At 46.8% G+C, this 20,658-nt stretch overlaps 1 protein-coding gene across 1 annotated transcript; it reads right to left on the reverse strand.

The window, feature by feature from the left end:
- Positions 1 to 10,580: 10,580 nt before the first annotated feature.
- On the reverse strand, positions 10,581 to 12,919 carry CHCHD5 (coiled-coil-helix-coiled-coil-helix domain containing 5). The gene is made up of 4 exons (XM_036263253.1): positions 12,650 to 12,919; positions 11,715 to 11,855; positions 11,247 to 11,412; positions 10,581 to 10,821 (listed from the first exon to the last, which is right to left on the reverse strand). Coding segments are annotated over exons 1-3 (309 nt in total). The 5' UTR covers positions 12,652 to 12,919; the 3' UTR covers positions 10,581 to 10,821.
- Between the last annotated feature and the right edge of the window lie 7,739 nt (positions 12,920 to 20,658).

Below are 20,658 nucleotides of genomic sequence, written 5' to 3' on the forward strand. Positions count from 1 at the left end.
GTCAGCAGTCCCCTGCTATGATCGTGTTGCTATTGATTTCTCCTTTGAAGTCCTCCAGAAGTTTTAAAATATATTTTGGTGTTCCTGTATTGGGTGCATATATGTTTACCAAGGTTACATCCTCCCGTTGGATAGATCTTTTCAATATTATGTAGTGGCCTTCTTTATCTGTCGTTATGGCCTTTATTTTGAAGTCTATTTTATCAGATATGAGTATTGCTACCCCAGCTTTTTTTCCCCTTTCCATTTGCTTGGAAGATTTTTTTCCGTCCCTTCACTTTCAACACATGTGAGTCTTTTGTTGTGAGGTGGGTCTCTTGTAAACAACACACATATGAGTCATGTTTTTAATCCAATCATCTACTTTGTGTCTTTTGATGGGAGCATTCAACCATTTACATTTAAGGTTATTGACATGTACTTATTTATTGCCATTTTTATTTATGGTGGTTATATTTTTCTTTCTATTTCTTCTACTAATTACAGGAGTCCTTTTAACGTTCTTTACAGTGCTGGTTTGGTGCTAATATATTCCCTTAGCCTTTTTCTTTTTCTTTTTTAACTTATCTTTATTGTTGAATGTGTTACAGATATTCCTCATTTTTCCCCTATTGACCCCCTCCTCTTTACTTCCACCCCCATTCTGACTTTTCCCACACTGTTGTTTGTGTCCATTGGTTATGCATATATACATATAAGTTCTTTGGTTTATTTCTTCCCACTCCCCACCTCCCCTTCCCTTTGAGATTTGTCAGTCTAACAACCAATTTGTCCATCTTAATCCCTTTACCCTTTTCACCCATTCCCCTAACCCCCTTCCCAACTGGCAACCAATAAAATGTTTTCTATGAGAATGTTTCTGTTCTGCTTGTTCATTTTGTTTGTAGATTCAATTGTCGATAGATATGTATTCATTGCCATTGTGTTCGTTCATATTTTTTATCTTTTTCTTCAAGAAGACCCTTCAACAGTTCATATAATAACGGTTTGGTGGTGATGAACTCCTTTAGCTTTTTCTTGTCTGGGAAACTCTTTTTTTTTTAATCCTCATCCGAGGACATTTTTCCATTTTTTGTACAGACAGAGTGGGAGGGAGAGAGAGAGAGAGGGAAACATCGATGTGAAAGGGACACATCGAGTGGCCGCCACCCGCACGACCAACCAGGGCCAGGGACAAACTGCAACCGAGGTACATGCCCTTAGCGGGAACCGAACCCGGGTCTCTCCGGACCGCAGGTGGACGCTCTAACCGCTGAGCCAAACCGGCCAGGGCTGGGAAACTCTTTATATGGCCATCGATTCTAAATGACAGCTTTGCAGGATAGATTAATCTTGGTTGTAGGTTCTCGCTTTTCATCACTCTGAATATTTCTTGCCACTCCCTTCTGGCCTGCAAAGTTTCTTTTGAGAAATCAGCTGACAGCCTTATGGGAACTCCCTTGTAGGTAACTAACTGCTTTTCTCTTGCTGCTTTTAAGATTCTCTCTTTGTCTTGAACCTTTTGCATTTTGATGATGATGAGTCTTGGTGTGGGCCTCTTGGGGGTCATCTTGTTTGGGACTCTCTATGCTTCCTGAACTTGTATGTCTGTTTCCTTCACCAAGTTAGGAAAATTTTCTGCCATTATTGTTTCAAATAAGTTTTCGATTTCTTGTTTTTTCTCTTCTACTGGCACCCCCAAGATGCGAATGTTGTCACACTTGAAGTTGTCCCTGAGGCTCCTTACACTATCCTCATTTTTTGGATTCTTTTTGTTGTTCTGATTTGGTGTTTTTTTTATCCTTATATTCCAAATCAATGGTTTGCTTCTTGGCTTTACCTACTCCACTATTGAATCTGTGTAAATTATTATTTATTTCAGTTAATGCCTTCTTCATTTCTGACTGTTTTTTTTTTGTTTTTTTTTTTTTAATGCTTCTGAGGTCCTTACTAAGTTCATCTAAGTTCTTACTAAGTTCATTGAGCATCCTTATAAGCAGTGTTTTGAACTCTGCATCTGTTCGGTTGCTTTTCTCCATTTTGCTTAGTTCTTTTCCTGGAGTTTTGTTCTCTTCTTTTATTTGGGACCTGTTTCTTTGTCTCCTCATTTTGGCTGCCTCCCTGTGTTTGTTTTTATGTGTCATTTAATGAGAGGTATGGGGCTAGCTAAAACCAGATGATGCTTGTTTGAAAGATTTTGGGAAAACCTGAAGCAGGATCCAAGACAGGTTAATCCTATGGTAAAGCAACTGGCAACAGCTTGGGTGGCCCAAAGGTTGGGGGGAAGGGCAGGGCCTCTGGGAATCACCAGGGCAGGGCAAACAGTGTGAGCCAGGTTGCTGGAGTCTCAGTAATGGCGGCCATCTGTCGCCCCAGGGAAGGGCTCGCCAAAGGAACAGAGGCCTCTGACAGCACATTTGTCCAGGAGAAAGCTGCCTCTCCAGCCCCCACCCCAATGCCAAACAACTCAGTTCCTCCCCCCACATCTTTGGTGCCCCTCAAGCTGCCACCTCCACACTGGAGCCTGGAGGGTGCAAGTCTGAGTAAGTCCATGTGTAGGCCCTTTAAGAGGAGCTGCCTGAGGCTCCCGCAGCCTCAGCCTCCTTCAGCCTCAGTTCCCTCTGGTTTCACAGCCAGAAGTTATGGGGATTTCTCTTTCTGGCACAGGAACCCTGAGCTGGGTGCCTGGTGTGGGACGGGGACCCTTCAGTCCTCAGGAAGGACCTTCCCAGCCGAGGTGTCCTCCTGATTTTTATCCGCCACACGTGGATGTGGGACCAGCCCACCCGCCTCCATCCCTCCTACCAGTCTCGGCGTGACCGGCTCTCTAATCTCGTAGTTGTAGGACTTCCATTCAGCTTGATTTCAGGCAGTTCTGAATGATGGTTGTTCTGTAGTTTAGTTGTAACTTTTTTTTTAGTAACGGAAGATGCCAACTTCTTTATTTTTATTTTTTATCCTCACCTGAGGACACTTTGGCATTTATCTTTAGATAGAGCTGGAGAGAGAAAGGGAGGAAGAGAGAGAACACATCGAGTGGCTGCCACCCACATGACCCCAACCGGGGCTGGGGACAAACTGCAACCGAGGTACGTGCCCTTAGTGGGAACCGAACCCGGGTCTCTCTGGTCCGTGGGCCGACGCTCTAACCACTGAGCCAAACCGGCCAGGGCTAGTTGTAACTTTGATGTGGTTGTGGGAGGACATAATACCACATTTACCTATGCTGCCATCTTGACCCCCTTAGCCTTTTTCTGTCTGGGAAGCTCTTTGTTTAACCTTCTATTTTGAATGATAGCCTAGCTGGATAGAGTAGTGTTGGATTCAGATCCTCGTTTTTCATTACCTTGATTACTTAATGACATTCCCTTCTGGCCTGCAGTGTTTCTGTTGAGAAGTCAGCTGATAGCCTTATGGGGGTTCTTTTTAGGTAACCTGTTGCTTATCTCTTGCTGCCTTTAGAATTCGCTCTTTGACTTTATTTTTTTTTTTATCCTTACCCGAGGACACTTTTGCATTTATCTTCAGATAGAGCAGGAGGGAGAGAGGGAGGAAGAGAGAGAGAGAAATATCAATGTGAAAGAGACACATTGATTAGTTGCCACACACACGGCCCTGGTTGGGGTTAGGGACAAACTGCAACTGAGGTACATGCCTTTAGCAGGAACCAAACCTGGGCCTCTCTGGTCTGCGGGCCGATGCTCTAACCGCTGAACCAAACCAGCCAGGGCTAATTTTTGGCATTTTAATTATTATGTGTCTTGGTGTGGGCTTGTTTTGGTTCTTCTTGGGGCTCTCTGTGCTTCTTGAAATTGAATGCCTTTTTCCTTCACCAAGTTAGGGAAGTTTTCTGTCACTGTTTCTTCAAATATATTCTCTAACCCTTGCTTATTTTCTTCTTCTTCTGGAACTCCTATAATTTGGATGTTGTTACATTTTCAATTGTCCCACAGTTCTCTTTTGCTGTCTTCCTGTTTTTTTGTTTTTGATTTTTTTATTGTTTTTTTCTTTTTGGTTTTCTGATTGGGTGATTTTTTCTACTCTGTCTTCCAATTCACTGATCTGGTCCTCAGCTTCCTCTTCTCTGCTGGTTATTTCTTCAAATGTGTTCTTTATTTCTGCTATGTCATTCTCTATTTCCAGTTGGTTGGTTTTCAGTGCTTCTATATCTTTACTCATGCTGTTGAGCTCTTTACTTATACTGTTGAACTTCCTCATTATCATCACTCTGAACTCTACCTCTGATAACTTGCTTAACTGCATTTCAATTTATCTCTTCTTTGGTAGAGTTCTCTTGTCTTTCATTTGGGATTTGTTTCTTTGTTTTACCATTTTGGCTATCTCAGTGGGTTTTTGAGCCTGCCAAATTTTTCCCGTGGGTGGTGTTGTTCTGCTGGTTGTGGCTCCCTTTACTGGGTTTGGATGAATGTGGGAGGATCCATGTTAAACACCACTGTTAAGTCTTACTTTCCTGGGTAGATTTGCAAGTCCAGGAAAGGTTCAGTTACCCTTTAGCTTTTTGCCTGCAGGCTATTAGTCTCAGTTACTTGATGAGCCTTGGGTTGTAGACCTCAGTTGAATGAAAAATTCCTTGAGGTGTTCAGCGTAAGAGGATTTCCAGAGGGTGGGGCTGATGCTGGTTGTTAATGAGCCTCAATTTGCATTTCTCTGGCCCAGGTGGGTGGGGTTAAATCTCCAAGGGAGGAGCTGCTGCTTCTCCCCAGGGATCCCCAAGCAAGATGGCCACTGTCCTGTGTGGCCATGACTCTGCAAAAACTCTCAGTGCTCTCCAAATCCTGAGTGTCCCCACACAGTTCCAATCCAGTCCACCCTCCCTCTGCCAGAGCCCAAGGTGAGTGGCTGTAGCTAATTTAGTGCTCTGTCCCAGCCCTCTGCACTGTGGAGCCAGCTTGGGATATTAACTCTGAGGAAGCTGCTCACAGCTAAAACAGCTGCTGACCGTGGGCTCCCAGCCCACTCTCTCGCACCTCTGCAATTCCTACCAGGCTCAATTTAGTGTCTTCTTTCTCTGGTCTGCAGGAGTGTCCTCTTTCTGAGCGTAGTTATATGAGTCCTCTCCAGCTGCTTTTCTGTTGTTGTTTTTTCTGACGATTTGTGTTTATTTTAGTTGTAATTCCAGTTTGGTCCTGGGAGATGGTTTGTGTAGCCTCCATTCACTCTGCTGCCATTTTGGAAACTCAATCTGTATTTGTTTTAAATGTTCTCTAGTGAAAAATGTAATGAAATATAGAGGCCCAAGGCTATATTTTTAAGCAATCTCTGTTCTTATTCAGACCTTCCAAGTATTCTCATGCCTTCTGAAGTCTGAAAACATGGCCATAATTGCCAGAAGCCTCGAAAGGGTTATTTTTTCTGGGCCCAACAGAGACCGTGTTCTGCAATTCCCAGCCAATTTTCAGCAATAATCTCTCTGCAACCATTTCATTTCTTAGAGACTCTCTTATTTAAAAAAAATTTTTTTTTCTTTATTGATTTTAGAGAGAGAGAGGAAGGGAGAGGGAGATAGAAACATCAATGAGAGAGAACATTGATTGGCTGCCTTCTGCATGCCCCCAGCTGGGGATTAGGCCCACAACTCGGGCATGTGCCCTGACTAGGAATCAACCTCTGGATGCATGTGTCAATACTCAACCACTGAGCCACACAGGCTGGGCTAGAGACCCTCTTTATAGCACCTTTAGCTAAGCATTTCTCCTTGTATTCTCTTTTAATCTCTCACTGTCATGAGGGTAGGTACTTTTTATCTGTTTTGTTCACTATTATATGTAATCCCAGCACATAAAATGGTGCCTAGCACTTTGTAGTTTCTTAATAAATGTTTGAATGACTGGATGAAGGAATTGGCTTAACATTTTATATCTGTATTTCTTTATATAATTTACATACTAGAACATCAAACTTTTCCCATGTAAAATTAATTGGTTTATAATATATTCACAAAGTTGTGCAACCATCACAAATGTCAGAACATTTTAATTACCTAAAAAACAACCCCCCTATTTATTAGTATTCACTCCCTATTCCTCATCCCCCTAGTCCCTGGTAACCATGAATCTACTTTTCTATTTCTGAATTTGCCTATTCTGGCCATTTCATATGAATGGAATCATATAGTGTGTGGTCCTTTGTGTCTGCCTTTTCTCTCTCAGCATCATGTTGTCAAGGTTCATTCATGTTGTAGCAGATATCAGTACTTTGCCCTTTCTTATGGTGTAATAGCATTCCACTTATGGATCGACCTCATTCTGTTTATCCATTCATCGGCTGATGGATAGTTGAGTTGTTTACATTTTTTGGCTATTATGAATAATGTTGCTATGAACATTCTTGCACAGATTTTTGTGTGAACATGTATTCAGCTCCCCTGGGAGGGTGGAATACACCCAGGAGTGGAATTGCTGGGTCATATGGTAACTCCATGTTCAACTTTCTGAGGAACTGCCGGACTGTTTTCTAAAGTAGTTTCATTTACATTCCCACCAGAAATGTGTATCATAAATGTCATAGTTTTGCATAATAGTGCTGAGCACCTACTTTCTTGCTTCTCAAAAGAAGTAAAACTCTTTAACTTTTAACAAGTTATTTTGCTGAAATGATGGCAAAAACTAATTTAATGAAATAATTAATAATTCTGTTACTTATCTTTATTTTATTATTCATCCACCCATCACCAATCACCCAGAGAGCAATTCATATTAAATGTAGTTGTCTTTGCTGTATCGACAACTTTTATCATGTAAGAGCCATAGCTTTATACATGATTTTTATTTTGTTAATATTTATCATGGCAGGAGGACAGAATATTTTACTCAGCATCTTCTTAGCTTGACTTGTTACTTTTAAATATTGGACATGTTGGTTTAAGGGCATCCACTGCACTCTTGTCCTGGCTGCAACTGTTGGGGGCCAGCTGGGAGCTGCCTGTTTCTGCTTTGTAATCTAGGCAGTTGGTTTTTTTCTTTTCCTTATCAAATCTGCTAGGTAACAGAGAAAATGCTGGATAAGGTCTAAGATTAAAATGAGAGACAAGAGAGCAACTTCCCCAAATGATGTCAATGAGATCAAGGCACTATTTGATCAGGTCAAGGTGTATTTCCAGCCTCTCTTTGGGACTGGGGACATCTCCAAGACAATAAGTTGCATGTGGTTTAGAAACAACAAACAGGCATCCCAGGAATTTGACCCCTTTGCATAAAAAGATGGGTGGAGGGAAAGGCTCTGTACAGACGAACAAGCCTGTTTCTAGGTCATTTGCCTCCATGAACACAGGTTACAGGGTGGCGTCTCTATGAACTGAAAGGCTGTTCCAGGCCACACAGTTCTTCCGTCCACACCAGTATGTGCCTGTTGCTTTAGGAATGCTACAATGCTGAGCACTGTCCCAGAACTGTGCAGGGTATCCATGTGGCAGGGGCAATGCTGAGTACCCACTGCCTGCTGCCTGGAGCTCACAGTAGGCTGCATTTCCCAGCATCCCTTGCAGTGAGGAAGGGCTGAGTTCTGCCTAATGGCAGTGGTGACATCAGCACATCTAGAACTGGCACCTAAAGTCTTCTGTGATCCTTGAGCTCTCTCCCTTCATCAGCTTGCCGTGAGTACAAGGTCAGCGGGGGGACTCTGGGTCCTAGATCATCACTGGGGTAATCAGGGAAATGAACTTTTACCATAGCTCAGTGCTGCCTCTTACCCGGGATTTGATCCCATACCCAGGACCTGGCACCAAGTCTCTGCTCAAATGTCCTTTCTCACATATTGAGAAGGGTCCCTCTGGCTACAGTACTGAGAACACACTTGGGAATGGGAGTGAAGCAGAAGCTGGGAGGAGGCAGCTGAAATAGATTCTAAAATAAATCAATACCTGTCTGGGTCTCACCCCCAAGAGATGCTGATTTAATCGGTTTATGGTGGCACAGGACTTTTGAAAAGCAGCACATTTTAGGGCAGAAGCCAGTTTACTTTACGATGACTAATTTCCTTAGATTACCTGACTTCTATTCGTGCACATTCTGCCTGAAAGTCTTGATACCATAAACTAGGTGCTCATCCACTGCAGGGAAGTGCTGACTGACATACTTTTCATTATAGTGATTACCTTTGTCAAAGTCAGTTCCACCATCAGAGGTGAAATGAGTCCCTTGGAGACGGACTCTGCTTTCAGGTCAGCATCCCCCCAACCGCACTCCCCATCACATATTCTGCCTCCGAGTCCCGAGGGTCATCAGCTCCTGCAACCACGACCCCCAACGCAGCCTCCAGTTCTCCCCACTTCTAGGTGGCCTCCTGGGACGAACATAGCCACTTTGTGAACGGAGTCGAGCATTTCGAAGGCATTCTTGTATGGCAACACCTCCACCGATAGTGGCCGTGATGGAAACAGCGTTGGGTGGCAGTGCCTGCCGAAGCAGTCATACAAGCTGAGGCAACGGCAGCTATGGCAACAGGTAGTGGCCACTGGAGTGAATGACCACATGTGGCCACCACTGACGTGAACCCAGGAAGTGGCAGGGAAGTGAAACTCCAGCCTCCTAGGTAGCCTTGGTGGCTGATGGGGGTTAGTGTATAAACAGCCCCGCCCCTTGAGTGGGAAGTATGTGTTCGCAACTGTCCCCCGAGAATAATGCTGTTGCCCACAGTGATGATCACTTGACATGCCCGGGGTGCTGCTTTCCTTGCCCAGAATCACTGCCCACTGCCCTCTAATGAGGTTTGGGAGCATCACTCAAATCCGTATCCCCACGCCTGTTTCTGGGAGAACCCAAGTGAAGACAGTGCACCATGAACCAAGGATTCAAACACATGTGGCACGTTCACAAAACTGATCGTGTTCCCAGCCATAAAGTCTCAACATGTTAAAAAAAATGGAAATCATAAAGCATGTTCCTGTCCCAAATGCAATCAGGCAAGATGACTAGAAAAATTCTATGTTTTGAAATTAAGAAATACAATGTTAAACTTTTAAATCTGAGATAAATGAAAACAGCAAAATAGAAAGCATGTTCTGTGGGAAATTTACGTGAACGTATTAGAAAAGAAGACTGAAAATCAGTGAACTGAACATTCATGTCAAAGGCAAAAAACAGAAAATTAAATCTAAAAAAGGTAATAAAGAGAATACAATTTAAAATATACAAAATAGAGACATCAACAATGCCCCAGATTCTGTGAAAAGGTTAATAAATTTGAGAAAGCCCTTTCAATATGATGAAGAAAAAAAAGGTACAAATAATCCACATCAAAAAGGCAAAGGGGCTTTCACCAGATTCTAAAGACCATAAAAAGGTAATTCCGATATTAACAAATTTAGGGCCATTTGAAAATTCAGATCATGTCAAAAGCTCATAGAAAAAGTTGGCCAACACCCAGGAATAGAAACTGTTTTTACGGTGGTTTAAACATGGGCAAGAATTCTTCGCAGCCATGGAGGTGCCATCCCCTCCACCTCCCACCTCCCCCCCTGCCTGGGTTGGTCTCAGGACTTGCTTTGACCAACAGTATATGGTACAGGTTCAAGGCTTCCATTTTGCTCCCCTGGACCAGAGATCACATAGGGAGTTGATCTAGCCTACCGGAAGATATTCTGAAATGTAGTCTCTATCTCATCTTACCTGTTACCACACTTCTCAGTTACCCAGAGCAGAACCCGCCCAGGCAAAGTGAGGTTGGCCACAAGCAGAGAAATTGGAGGGCTCAGTCCACAGCCCAAGGAAACTGGAGCTGGGAGCAGAAGCCACCAGGTCCCCACAGCCCTTCAAGGACCACAGTGCTCTTTCCACCCCGACCACTTGGACTTCCACCTTAGCTCCCACGCCAACTGCCTTTATCTTCAAAATCAAGTCCCTGGGACAGACTCCAGCTTGGTTTTCCAAGCCAGAGCACAGGCCGTGGTTTCAGGGGGCCAGACCAGTCGGCACTGGCCAGGCACTTCCAATTTCTGGAGGCTCAGAGTCACGTCCAGGGGAGTGACTGGTCTGAATGGTGAATCTGGGTGCAGCCCTGGGCAGGCCGAGCTCAGCACTCTGGGATCCTGCAGACCTGCCCTCTATCACTAGCTGTGCCTATGGAACCTGACACCCTGAGGACACAGGAAGAGCTGCAGCAGCCACTGCCCGGGTCCACTGGGCCCTCCCTTCTGTGTGCTGAGCGCTACTCATTGGCTCCCTCTGCTCAGGGCTCTGATGGCAGGAGCCACTTGACCCCACAGTGCAGGCTGAAATGTTAGATGGTCAGTGCCCACAAAACAGCCCTCAGTGACAGATGGGAAGCTGCTCCTAGGACAGTAACTGAGGGATGTCCTGTGCAATACCCCAGAAGTCCCCAGTGGGACTGAGCTCCAGCTGCCCAGTCCATCGTTCAACTGGCTCTGAACTCAGGAGGAAAAGAGACGTGTCACTTATGCCCCCTAAGTCTCATGTAAACATGTGTTAAACAGTTGGCAAGTGCTGGCATGGCAGGGGGGGAGGGCCTATCCCAATGCCCATGCGACAGGAGACAAGGATGGCTGTTGCAGTTAACCAGGGAAGAGAGGTCTTAGTCCTGGAGACAGACCCTTCCTTGTTCCACTCAGTGATGCTGGGGCACAGAGGGCTGGGGTTTCTGCCCCGCCAGCTCTGTAGGGCCCTCAAGTGCTGAAGGCAGGAATCAAAGCCTGGTGTACAGTCTTTATTTATTGTGAGTCCTAATGTCCAGAGACTAGGCCCACGTCCAGGGCCCTCAGGACAGCTTCTGGTCACTCTTCAGGACTGGGGTCATTAAGTGTCTGGTCACTCCTGTCCAGTTTTCATAGGGTCCAAAGAGTCCTCAGGAGGCAGAAATTGGCAGCGCCTGTGGGAAAAAACACCATCATCTACCAGCCCCTCTTCTCATCCTCACACCCTGCTGGACAGCTGGGCGGCAGGAGAAGGTGACGAAAGAGACTGACAAGTGGGCCTGGGGAAGACAGAGAGCCAGCCCAAACCCGGGGTTTTGTGTGTCAGCATGAATGGGAAGCTGCTGAGGAACAATAAGCAAAGGAGTAATGTGAACAGGAGTAATGTCTGTTCCTAAGTGCTCTCTGGCCACTGTTAGGAGGCAGGTACTTGGGGATTCACAGAGGCCAGGTGGACTGTGGGATAGGTGTACTGGAGGGCAGGTGGCTGGACTAAAGCAGGGGCTGTGGATGGGGCAAGAGGTGGCAGTGTTGTGGATTCTGGATGAGTGCGAAGGGCCCTGCTGGGAGGGTGGAGCTGAGGATGAAGTCAGGTCTTTACCTACACACTTGCAGGTGGGCTCGGCAGCTGCACCTGCTCCGCGCACTGCAGAAAGTGGCGCACGTGTTCCGCACAGTTGCCCACTGCCGCCTCATTCTGCTGAAGACACTTCTCGAAGGCCTCAAAGGGCTCCGAGCAGGCCTGGCGGATCTGACGGATGACTGGACTGCAGGGAAGGCACCTCAGGGTCCACAGTTTTGCTGCACAGCGCCCCCCCTCGCGCCTTAATTCTCCTCCAACCCAAACTGCCTGGCCCATATCTGCCCTCGCCTACCCCCATGTGTCACCCCTGAAATGTCCTGGGCACTGTTTGCCTCTGTGCTGCCTATCACCATGCTCACACTGCCCACCCCACGCGCCCTCCCCTGTACTGCCCAACACCCCCACCCCTACCCCTGTGCTGACCCTAATTGTCCCCCACACTGCCCGCCCCCAACCTGCCCGGCCCCTGGACTGTCCCGTACTCACTGGTTGGAAGTGCACCGAGCAATGCTCATCTTGAGGTGGTGACAGTCCCGCTGCCAGGACTCGGGCTTGGCGGCCACACATTGGCCATACTGGTCCAGCTCCCGGCTGCAGTACCGGGCAGTGACCTCCAAGGCCGCCTGCCTATGGGACACGCAGGTAAGAAGGTTCTGACCTGGTTCCAGGTAAGGGTTGGGGAGGGAGGTCTGGGGCGGGTCCCTGAGTCTGACAGGTCCCAGGACAGAACCCGCAGGGTTCCAGGCTGTGGAATGGGCTGAGGGTTTCGAGGTAGGTGGTGGAGGTCCTTAAACAGATCTGGTCATTCTACTGCGGGCTTGGGGTCCAAGAGCCCAGTCATCCCCTCCGCGGGGCCTAAGTAGGATCCAGAGCTCCGGGAGGGCCTGGGAGCCACAGGTGGGTGTGGGTATCTGGTGTCCGGGAGAGGGTCCCCTAACCAGTCTTAGAGCGGAGGCCTGAGGACAGGGCACCGGAGGGGCATTTAAAGGCACTGATGTGTCGCAGGGTCCTTGGGGTACAATCTGGAAGCGCCAGGTGAGGCTGGGGCTCGGTTTCGTCTGCGGGGGGGGGGGGGTCCTCTGTACAGGTAAACTTTTGGGACGGCAGCGCAGGGCCATGTTCAGAATGAGTCTGCAGCCCTGTCGCGGAGGTCTGGGGTACCGGGAGGATATGAAAGGCTCAAGAGAGAAGGTGGACGCGGGGGCTGAACGTGGGGCTCCAAGGCCCGGTGTGTGAGTCCTCGGTTCCCACGAGGAAGAGGCGGGGCCTGGACACGCGAGGTGGGGGTGACGGCGCGGAGTCCCGAGGGTCGGAGCTGCAAGGGACAGAGGCCAACCCTCCTCCCGGATCCTGGCCTAAGTCTCGGTCACCGGGAAGGAAAAGGCGTGCGCGGCAGGGGCAGGGTACGACCCACTACTCACATGTCGAGGCGTGTGCCAGTAGAATCTATCCGCAGGCGCGCCCCGCCTCTTCCGGTGTCAGGTTGTCATGGCGGCGCCCTCCCTGCTTCGTTTTTTCCAGTTGCACAGTGGCCAAGCGGCCCTATTGCTTTATTTTTGGTACGTGCCCCCTAGCAGAACCGAACCCGGGACTTTCTGGTCTGCAGGCCCATGCTCGAACCACTGAGCCAAACCGGCCAGGGCATTGCTTTTAACGCCAACCCGCTATGGCGGCGCCCTGCCTCTGCTACCTCCTCGGCCTGCAATGGCGGCGCCCTAGTAGCCACTTCCGCCCGGCCTGCAATGGCGGCGCCTTGCTAGCCACTTCCGGCTGGGTCGCGACCCCTTTTTATTTCCAGCTTGCCCTGGCGCCTTCCCCCCCCCCCCACACACACACCGGAAGTAAATAATGGGAAGTACCCAGGTGCTTTCGCACCAAGGCGAGAGCAGCTTTCAGCTTGCGAATCCCTGTGGGGCTGGACCCAACCGGAGTACTGGCCGGCGCCTGCCCTTTGCTGACGCCGCTCAACACGCACCCCTCGCGGCTTGCTGGGCGCCGCGCTCTCTCTGCCTTGGCCTTGCGCTTGCCGTGCTCTCGGGACACTGGCTTGTGCGCACGCGCGGGGCCGGCGGGACGGCCCTGGTCTGCGTTACTTACTCCTGTAAACCCAGCAGAAGCGGGTGCGCACATGAGTTACCATCCTGGGTCCTTTGCAGTTACCCCCGGTAGGGTGACACTCCAGGAGGGTTGGGGGGCAGGACCCGGCAGCTATTCGGTGGGTGGCTGAGCCTGAGTGTTCCCGCCCGAGTGGAGCGCCGGTCCTGCCGCGAGCACACCAAACACACGTGCAGTTGTCGCAGCTTTTTGGATACGGGCTGTTTGTGAGGCAGTGACAGCCAGAGCCTTGGCGTGCTCATCTGTGAAACGGGGGTGTGACAGTGACACCTCCCCACGGGCACAGAGCCTGGGCCCCTGCAGGAGCTGTCCCCGAGCTGACCCCTGCGCCGGCCACGGTGACACAGGTTTGGAGACATGCGCACCAAAGGAAACTAAGAAGGAGGCGGTGCAGGGTCTCCAGAAGTGCAGGTTTATTGGGAATTAGCCTGCCCGACTACCTCTAAGAGAGTAGTAACCGGCTTGTACAGACTAGGGATTTTTAAACTCAGGGCTAGGGGGGTGGTCTTGAGCCGAGGAGACCTGGTCGTCTTGATTGGTCGGGCCTGGGGTCCCCCGAGTTCTTGATTGGTTGGGGGCTAGGGTCTCCTAAAACTTGTTTTTCTTGTTCGGCAACTGTCTGCAGTTTTGAGTGGGTTAGGGTGGTTCCATCATTCTGTTCTGCCTGACTGGAGTGATGGGTTTTGGTTTTCTGGAATGAGTGGCTTAGGGCAAGTTTATTTTATTTATTTATTTATTTTTAAATCTTTATTGTTGAATATATTACAGATGTTCCTCATTTTTCCCCCATTGCCCCTCTCCTGCCTTTTCCCACACTGTTGTCTCTGCCATTGGTTATTCATATAAGTTCTTTGGTTTATTTCTTCCCACCCCCCAACCCCTTTCCCTTTGAGGTTTGTACTTCTTAATCCCTTCACCTTTTTCACCCATTCCCCCAACCCCCCTCCCATCTGGCAACCAACAAAATGTTCTCTGTATCTATGAGAATGTTTCTGTTCTGCTTGTTCATTTTGTTTGTAGATTCAATTGTCGATAGATATGTATTCATTGCCATTTTGTTTGTTCATATATTTTATCTTTTTTTTTTTTTTTTTTCAAAAAGACCCTTCATCATTTCATATAATAACGGTTTGGTGGTGATGAACTCCTTTAACTTTTTCTAGTCTGGGAAACTCTTTATATGACCATTGATTCTAAATGACAGCTTTGCAGAATAGAGTAATCTTGGTTGTAAGTTCTTGCTTTTTCATCACTCTGAATATTTCTTGCCACTCCCTTCTGGCCTGCAAAGTTTCTTTGGAGATATCAACTGACAGTCTTATGGGAACTCTCTTGTAGGTAACTAACTGCTTTTCTCTTGCTGCTTTTAAGATTCTCTCTTTGCCTTGAACCTTTTGCATTTTGATGATGATGTGTCTTGGTGTGGGCCTCTTGGGGTTCATCTTGTTTGGGACTCTTTGTGCTTCCTGGACTTGTATGTCTGTTTCCTTCACCAACTTAGGAAAGTTTTCTGCCTTTATTGTTTCAAACAGGTTTTCAATTTCTTGTTCTCTCTTTTCTCCTACTGGCACCCCCAAGATGCGAATGTTGACACGCTTGAAGTTGTCCCAGAGGCTCCTTACACTATCCTCATTTTTTTGGATCCTTTTTTGTTTTTGCTGTTCTGATGGGGCGTTTTTTGCTTCCTTATATTCCAAATCAATGGTTTGCTTCTTGGATTTATGTTCTCTATTATTGAATCTGTGTAAATTATTCTTTATTTCAGTTAATGCCTCCTTCATTTCTGACTGTGCATCCATCATTTCTGACTGGTCCTTTGCGAGGCCCTCACTGAGTTCATTGAGCATCCTTATAAGCAGTATTTTGAACTCAGCATCTGTTAGGTTGCTTATCTCCATTTCGCTTAGTTCTTTTCTTGGGGTTTTGTTCTGTTCTTTCATTTGGGACCTGTTTCTTTGTGTCCTCATTTTGGCTGCCTCCCTGTGTTTGTTTCTGTGTATTACTTAACAAGAGGTATGGGGCTATCTGAGACCAGATGCTGCTCGTTTGAAAGAAATTAGGAAAACCTGAAGCAGGATCCAAGACAGGCCAATCCTATAGTTAAGCAAGTGGCAACAGCTTGGGTGGGCTTGAAAGTTGGGTGGGGCGGGGGCCTCAGGGAGTCACCAGGGCGGGGCTACCAGTGTGAGCCAGGTTGCTGGAGTCCCAGGTATGGGGACTGTCTGCTGCCCCAGGGAAGGGCTCACTAAAGGAACAAAGGCCTCTGACAGCACGTTTGTCCAGGAGAAAGCCCCCTCTCCAGCCCTTAGGGCAAGTTTAAATGATGAGTAATTTTTGGTTTCTTGGAATGAGAGGTTTAGGGCAGTAATATGGAAGTTAAGAGCTAACAGAAACCTTCCACCCAAGGCCGCTATGTCTTTTGCAAAACCTTCCAGGTGGCCTTTCGGGGGGTAAGGGTGGGGGGTGACACGGGACTCTTTTCTGTGGCCTCAAATGTGCACTGAGTCCTCAGATGTCCCCAACCTGCACCATGCCCTATCCCTGAGGGTGACACTCGAGGCACCAGACTTCAGGCTGCCTTTGGGCTATGGCTTTCTGGGGTTGGGTGGAAGGGACACCTAGGTGACGGTGGGGTTTGAGGTGAAGCAGATCTGGGCCTTGTATCTCCTGGTCACTGGTGGGTCCCCACACAGCCTGAGGCAGGCAGGGAAATAGTGGACTGAATTACACACAGGCTTGCTGTGAGGATAAGGTGATATCCAGGCATCTCCTCAGATGACACCGACTAAGTGCCACATATGTGCCAGGAGCTGTTTCTTTTTAAAACATTTTTTTTTCTTTACTGATTTTTAGAGAGAGAGGAAGGGAGAAAGAGAGAGACAGAAACATAGATAAGAGAGAACATCGATCGGCCACCTCCTGCATGCCCTTCACTGGGGATCGTGCCCACAACCAGGGCATGTCTCTTGACCGGGAATCGAACCAGTGACGTCTTGGTGCATGGGTCCATGCTCAACCACTGAGCTACACCGGCCGGACTGCTAGGAGCTAACTGCTAGGGAAACAGTGGTGAATAAAACAAAAATGTATACTGTTAAACGTGATTAAAGACAACTTATGTGCTGCAAACTATGTAACACCTCACGAAGTGGAATCTGCATTCGGATAATTGTACATGGGTGGAAGGCAGGAAGCTCTTACAAGATAGAGCGGAAAATGCCTGATTTCTGGGACCACACCGTCAACCTTGTTTGGGGTGAGAAGGCCCTGGCTGGCTTGGCATCTGGGGACTGGCTGACTGGATATACTGTGATTTTGGTCAAGCGGAGCATTTACAGGGACACGAAAGTGCTGCCGTGGCACTAGAGAAAAATACATACCATCATGGAGCTGAACATTCTAGTGGAGGGACAGACAGCTACCAAAATAAGAAAGACATACACTAAATTAGTGAATGTTAAGGAGAGCGGTAAGTCTGGGAAGGGCACGGGAAGTGTTGGGAGGGTGACCAGTGGTTTGATGTAATTTATAAAGTCACTGAAATTTCATAAGTGATGAGAGCAAACAGAGGTGTCTTTTGTTGTTATTGAGGTGACTTTTGGACCCCACTGATGGCCAGAAGAACCAGCCATGTGACTAGAGGGTTGGAACCTTCAGCCTCACACCTGACCTCAGGGAGGGGCTGGAAGCCAGTGATGTACTCAATCCCCCCTAAGTAATGCAGCCGCCACAGAACCCCAATAGGTGGGAGAGCTGTGTTGGTGAATATGTGGAGGTGGGGAGAGTGGCACACTCAGCATGGCAGCTCCGCTGTTCTCGACCTTGCCTGTGCGCTTCTTCCTGTTGCAGTCTTACATTTTTTAATTGGTTTTAGAGAAAGAAACATTAATTTGTTATTCCACTTATAATGCATTCATTGGTTGCTTTTTTAAAAAAAAAATCTTTAAAAATTCTTTATTGATTTTAGAGAGAGGGAGAGAAACATTGATTTGTTGTTGTACTTATGCATTGGTTGCTTCTTATTTTTGCTGACCAGGGATCAAACCCACAACCTTGGCATATCCAGATAATGGTCTAACCAACTGAGCTATGGGCTAAGGCCCTGAGTTATATTCTTTTATAATAAATTGGTAATCTAGTGAGTAAAATGTTCCCAAATTTTGTGAGCCATTCTAGGAAATTAATCAAACCCAAGGAGGGGTTTGACCTGTAGCTAGTTGGTCAGAAGCACAGGGGACAATTAGGCCTGATGGCTGCTCCCATTCCACCTAAGAAAGCTAAGGACACTACAGCAAACACTGAAGCAAGCCCTGGAGGTTGAAGAAAAATGACAGGAGGTGGAAATCCAGTGTATCAAGATCATCAGACACGGCAAATGTGATGCTTACTATTAAATAACTCTAATTTTATAAATCTCTTTCAAAGATAATTGACACCTCTGGCTGGTGTGGCTCAGTGGTTGAGCATCGACCCATGCACCAATAGGTCGCTGGTTCGATTCCCGGTCAGGGCACATGCCCTGGTTGTGGGCCCGATCCCCAGTTGGGGGGCATGTAGGAAGTGGCCAGTTGTTCTCTCTCATTGATGTTTCTATCTCTCTCCCCCTCTCCCTTCCTCTCTCTCTCTAAAAATCAATGAAGAAAAAAAAAACAAAAAACTGTGAAGATGAAAAGCTAAGCTACAGACTGGGAGAAAAGATTTGCAGAATGCTTATGTGACAAAGACCTTTTATCTATAGTACAAAATGCAGCCTTAAGCCCTGGCCAGTTTGGCTCAGCGGTTGGAGTGTTGGCCTGCGGACCAGAGAGTCTGGGTTCAGTTCCCACTAGGTCCTAGTGGCTAGGGGCATGTACCAAAAAAAAATAAAATAAATAAAATTCAATGGAAAAATATCCTTGGGTGAGGATTAACCAAAAAAAAAAAAAAAAATGCAGCCTCAAAATTCTACAGTAAGACAATCCACTTAGAAAATGAACAAGACAAGCCCTGGCTGGTTTGGCTCAGCAGTTAGAGTGTCGGCCCGCAGTCCAGAGAGACCTGGGTTCAGTTCCCGCTAAGGGCACGTACCTCGGTTACAGTTTGTCCCCAGCCCCAGTTGGGGTTGTGTGGGAGGCAGCCACTCGATGTGTCCCTTTCACTTCGATGTTTCTCTCTTCTCTCTTCCTCTCTCCCCCTCCCACTCTATCTGAACAAAAATGGAAAAACGGTCCGTCCGGTGTGGCTCAGTGGTTGAGCGTTGACCCATACACCAAGAGGTCGCCAGTTCGATTTCTGGTCAGGATACATGCCCAGGTTGTGGGCCCGATCCCCAGTGGGAGGCATGTGGAGGCAGCCTTGATGTTCTCTCTCACTGATGTTTTTATATCTCTCTCCCTCTCACTTCCTCTCTCTCTAAAATCAACGAAAGGAAAAAAAAAATTAAAAAAAAAAAAAAGGAAAAATGTCCTCGGGTGAGGATAAAAAAATGAACAAGATGTGAACAGACATTTCATTGAGCAGATACAGATGTAGAAAAGCCCATGAAAGATTTTCAACATTGTCAGCCATTAAAGATGAGCAGATTAAAACCCCAGTGAGACATTACACACCTAACAGAACCACCAAAATAAAACACAGGAACACCATCAAGTGCTGGTCAGGATGTGGAAGAACAATCACTCATTCATTGCTGCTAAGAATGTAAAGTGGCTTGGCCACTTTGGAAGTTTGGCAGTTCCTTCTAAAACAACACAGCACCATGTGACCTGCTAATTTTATTAAAAATTTTTTTTTCTTTACTGATTTTAGAGAGGGAGGGACAGAAACATCGATGGGAGAACATCAATCAGCTGCCTCCTGCATGCCCCCCACTGGGGATTTGGCCCACAACCTGGGCATGTGCCCTGACTGGGAATCGAACTAGCGACCTCTTGGTGCATGGGTCGACGCTCAACCACTGAGCCACATGGGCCAGGCTAACTTCATTTTTGGACATTTGTCCCAGAGAAACAAAAATGTATGTTCACACAAAAACCGAACATGAGCATCTTTATTTGTAAACACCAATAACTGGAAATAACCAAAATTGACCCCTACAGGTAACTGAACACAATGGCGTAGCCACACAGGGAGGACTACACAGCAGCAAAAAGGAGTGAACGCCTGATCTATGCAATGGCACAAACTATGATTCTATTTTTTTTTTCTTATCCTCACCCGAGGACTTTTTTTTTACATTTATCTTCAGATAGAGTGGGAGGAACATCGATGTGAGAGATACCGACTGGCTGTACCCACACAACCCCAACTGGGACCGAGGACAAACTGCAACCGAGGTAGGTGCCTTAGTGGGAACTGAACCTGGGACTCTCTGGTCCATGGGCTTACGCTCTTAACCACTGAGCCAAACCGGCCAGGGCTATATAATATTCTTGAAATAAAATTACAGACACGGGGGAGAGACTCTTGGTTGCCAGGGGTTAAAGGTGGTGGGGGATGGCTGTAAGGGAAGAGCATGCTGCAGGGCCTGTGATGGAGCAGTTGTCTTTGTGGTCCCATCAATTTGCACAGAAGTGAGAACTATACACACATGCACAAATGAGTGTATGTGAAGCTGGTGAAAGAGGACTAAGCTCTGTAAATGGTCTCAATGTTAATCTCGTGGTTGTGAATCTGTAACTTAGTTTAAAATAAAAGCTAGAAAAGTGTTTATGTTTCCCACTTTTGGTGCTGCTCTATAAACCTGGAGAGACTTGAACATAGACATCAGCTGTGGGATTGTGAGGCAGGCAGACTGGAAGGGGGAAAGGGTAGGTAGCAGCTAATACATTCAATACAAAAATCGAATACACTCAGTTTTTCCTAATTTTTTCTTTCAAGTTTCATGAAACAAAGCCTAGATATACTTTGAACGGATAATATTTCCCAGTCTAGCCCTGTCTCCCTCATAATTAGTGACAGATACCTAAAGCCAAACTCAAAAAAGAATAATCTCAGGAAAAAACTTTATCATCTCATACTTGCACAAGTGTATATAAAGCTAACTACTACCAACACTTTATAATAGCCAAGACTAGAGGAACCCAAATACATATCCATCAACAGGGGAAAGAACAATGAAACATACACAGAAAAGGAAAAAATAGCACTTAGTATGAAAAAATAATTACAATTTCACAATAAATTTTAAATACTTATTACATGTTGAAATGACATTCTGGCTATATTACATTTTTAAAAATATAGTATTAACATTATTTCTGTTATGGAAACAAACTAAATGTCCATTAGGAAGTGAATGGGTTAAAAATGTACTATATATACACAATTGGTAATC

Source organism: Molossus molossus, unplaced genomic scaffold (genome assembly GCF_014108415.1).
Source record: "Molossus molossus isolate mMolMol1 unplaced genomic scaffold, mMolMol1.p scaffold_m16_p_15, whole genome shotgun sequence".
In the NCBI taxonomy this organism is placed as follows: Eukaryota; Metazoa; Chordata; class Mammalia; order Chiroptera; family Molossidae; genus Molossus; species Molossus molossus.

Coding starts and splice junctions, on each gene's coding strand:
- CHCHD5 (XM_036263253.1), bottom strand. Junction 11,413..11,714: donor GCTCGGTGCACTTCCAACCA/GTGAGTACGGGA, acceptor CCTTCCCTGCAG/TCCAGTCATCCGTCAGATCC.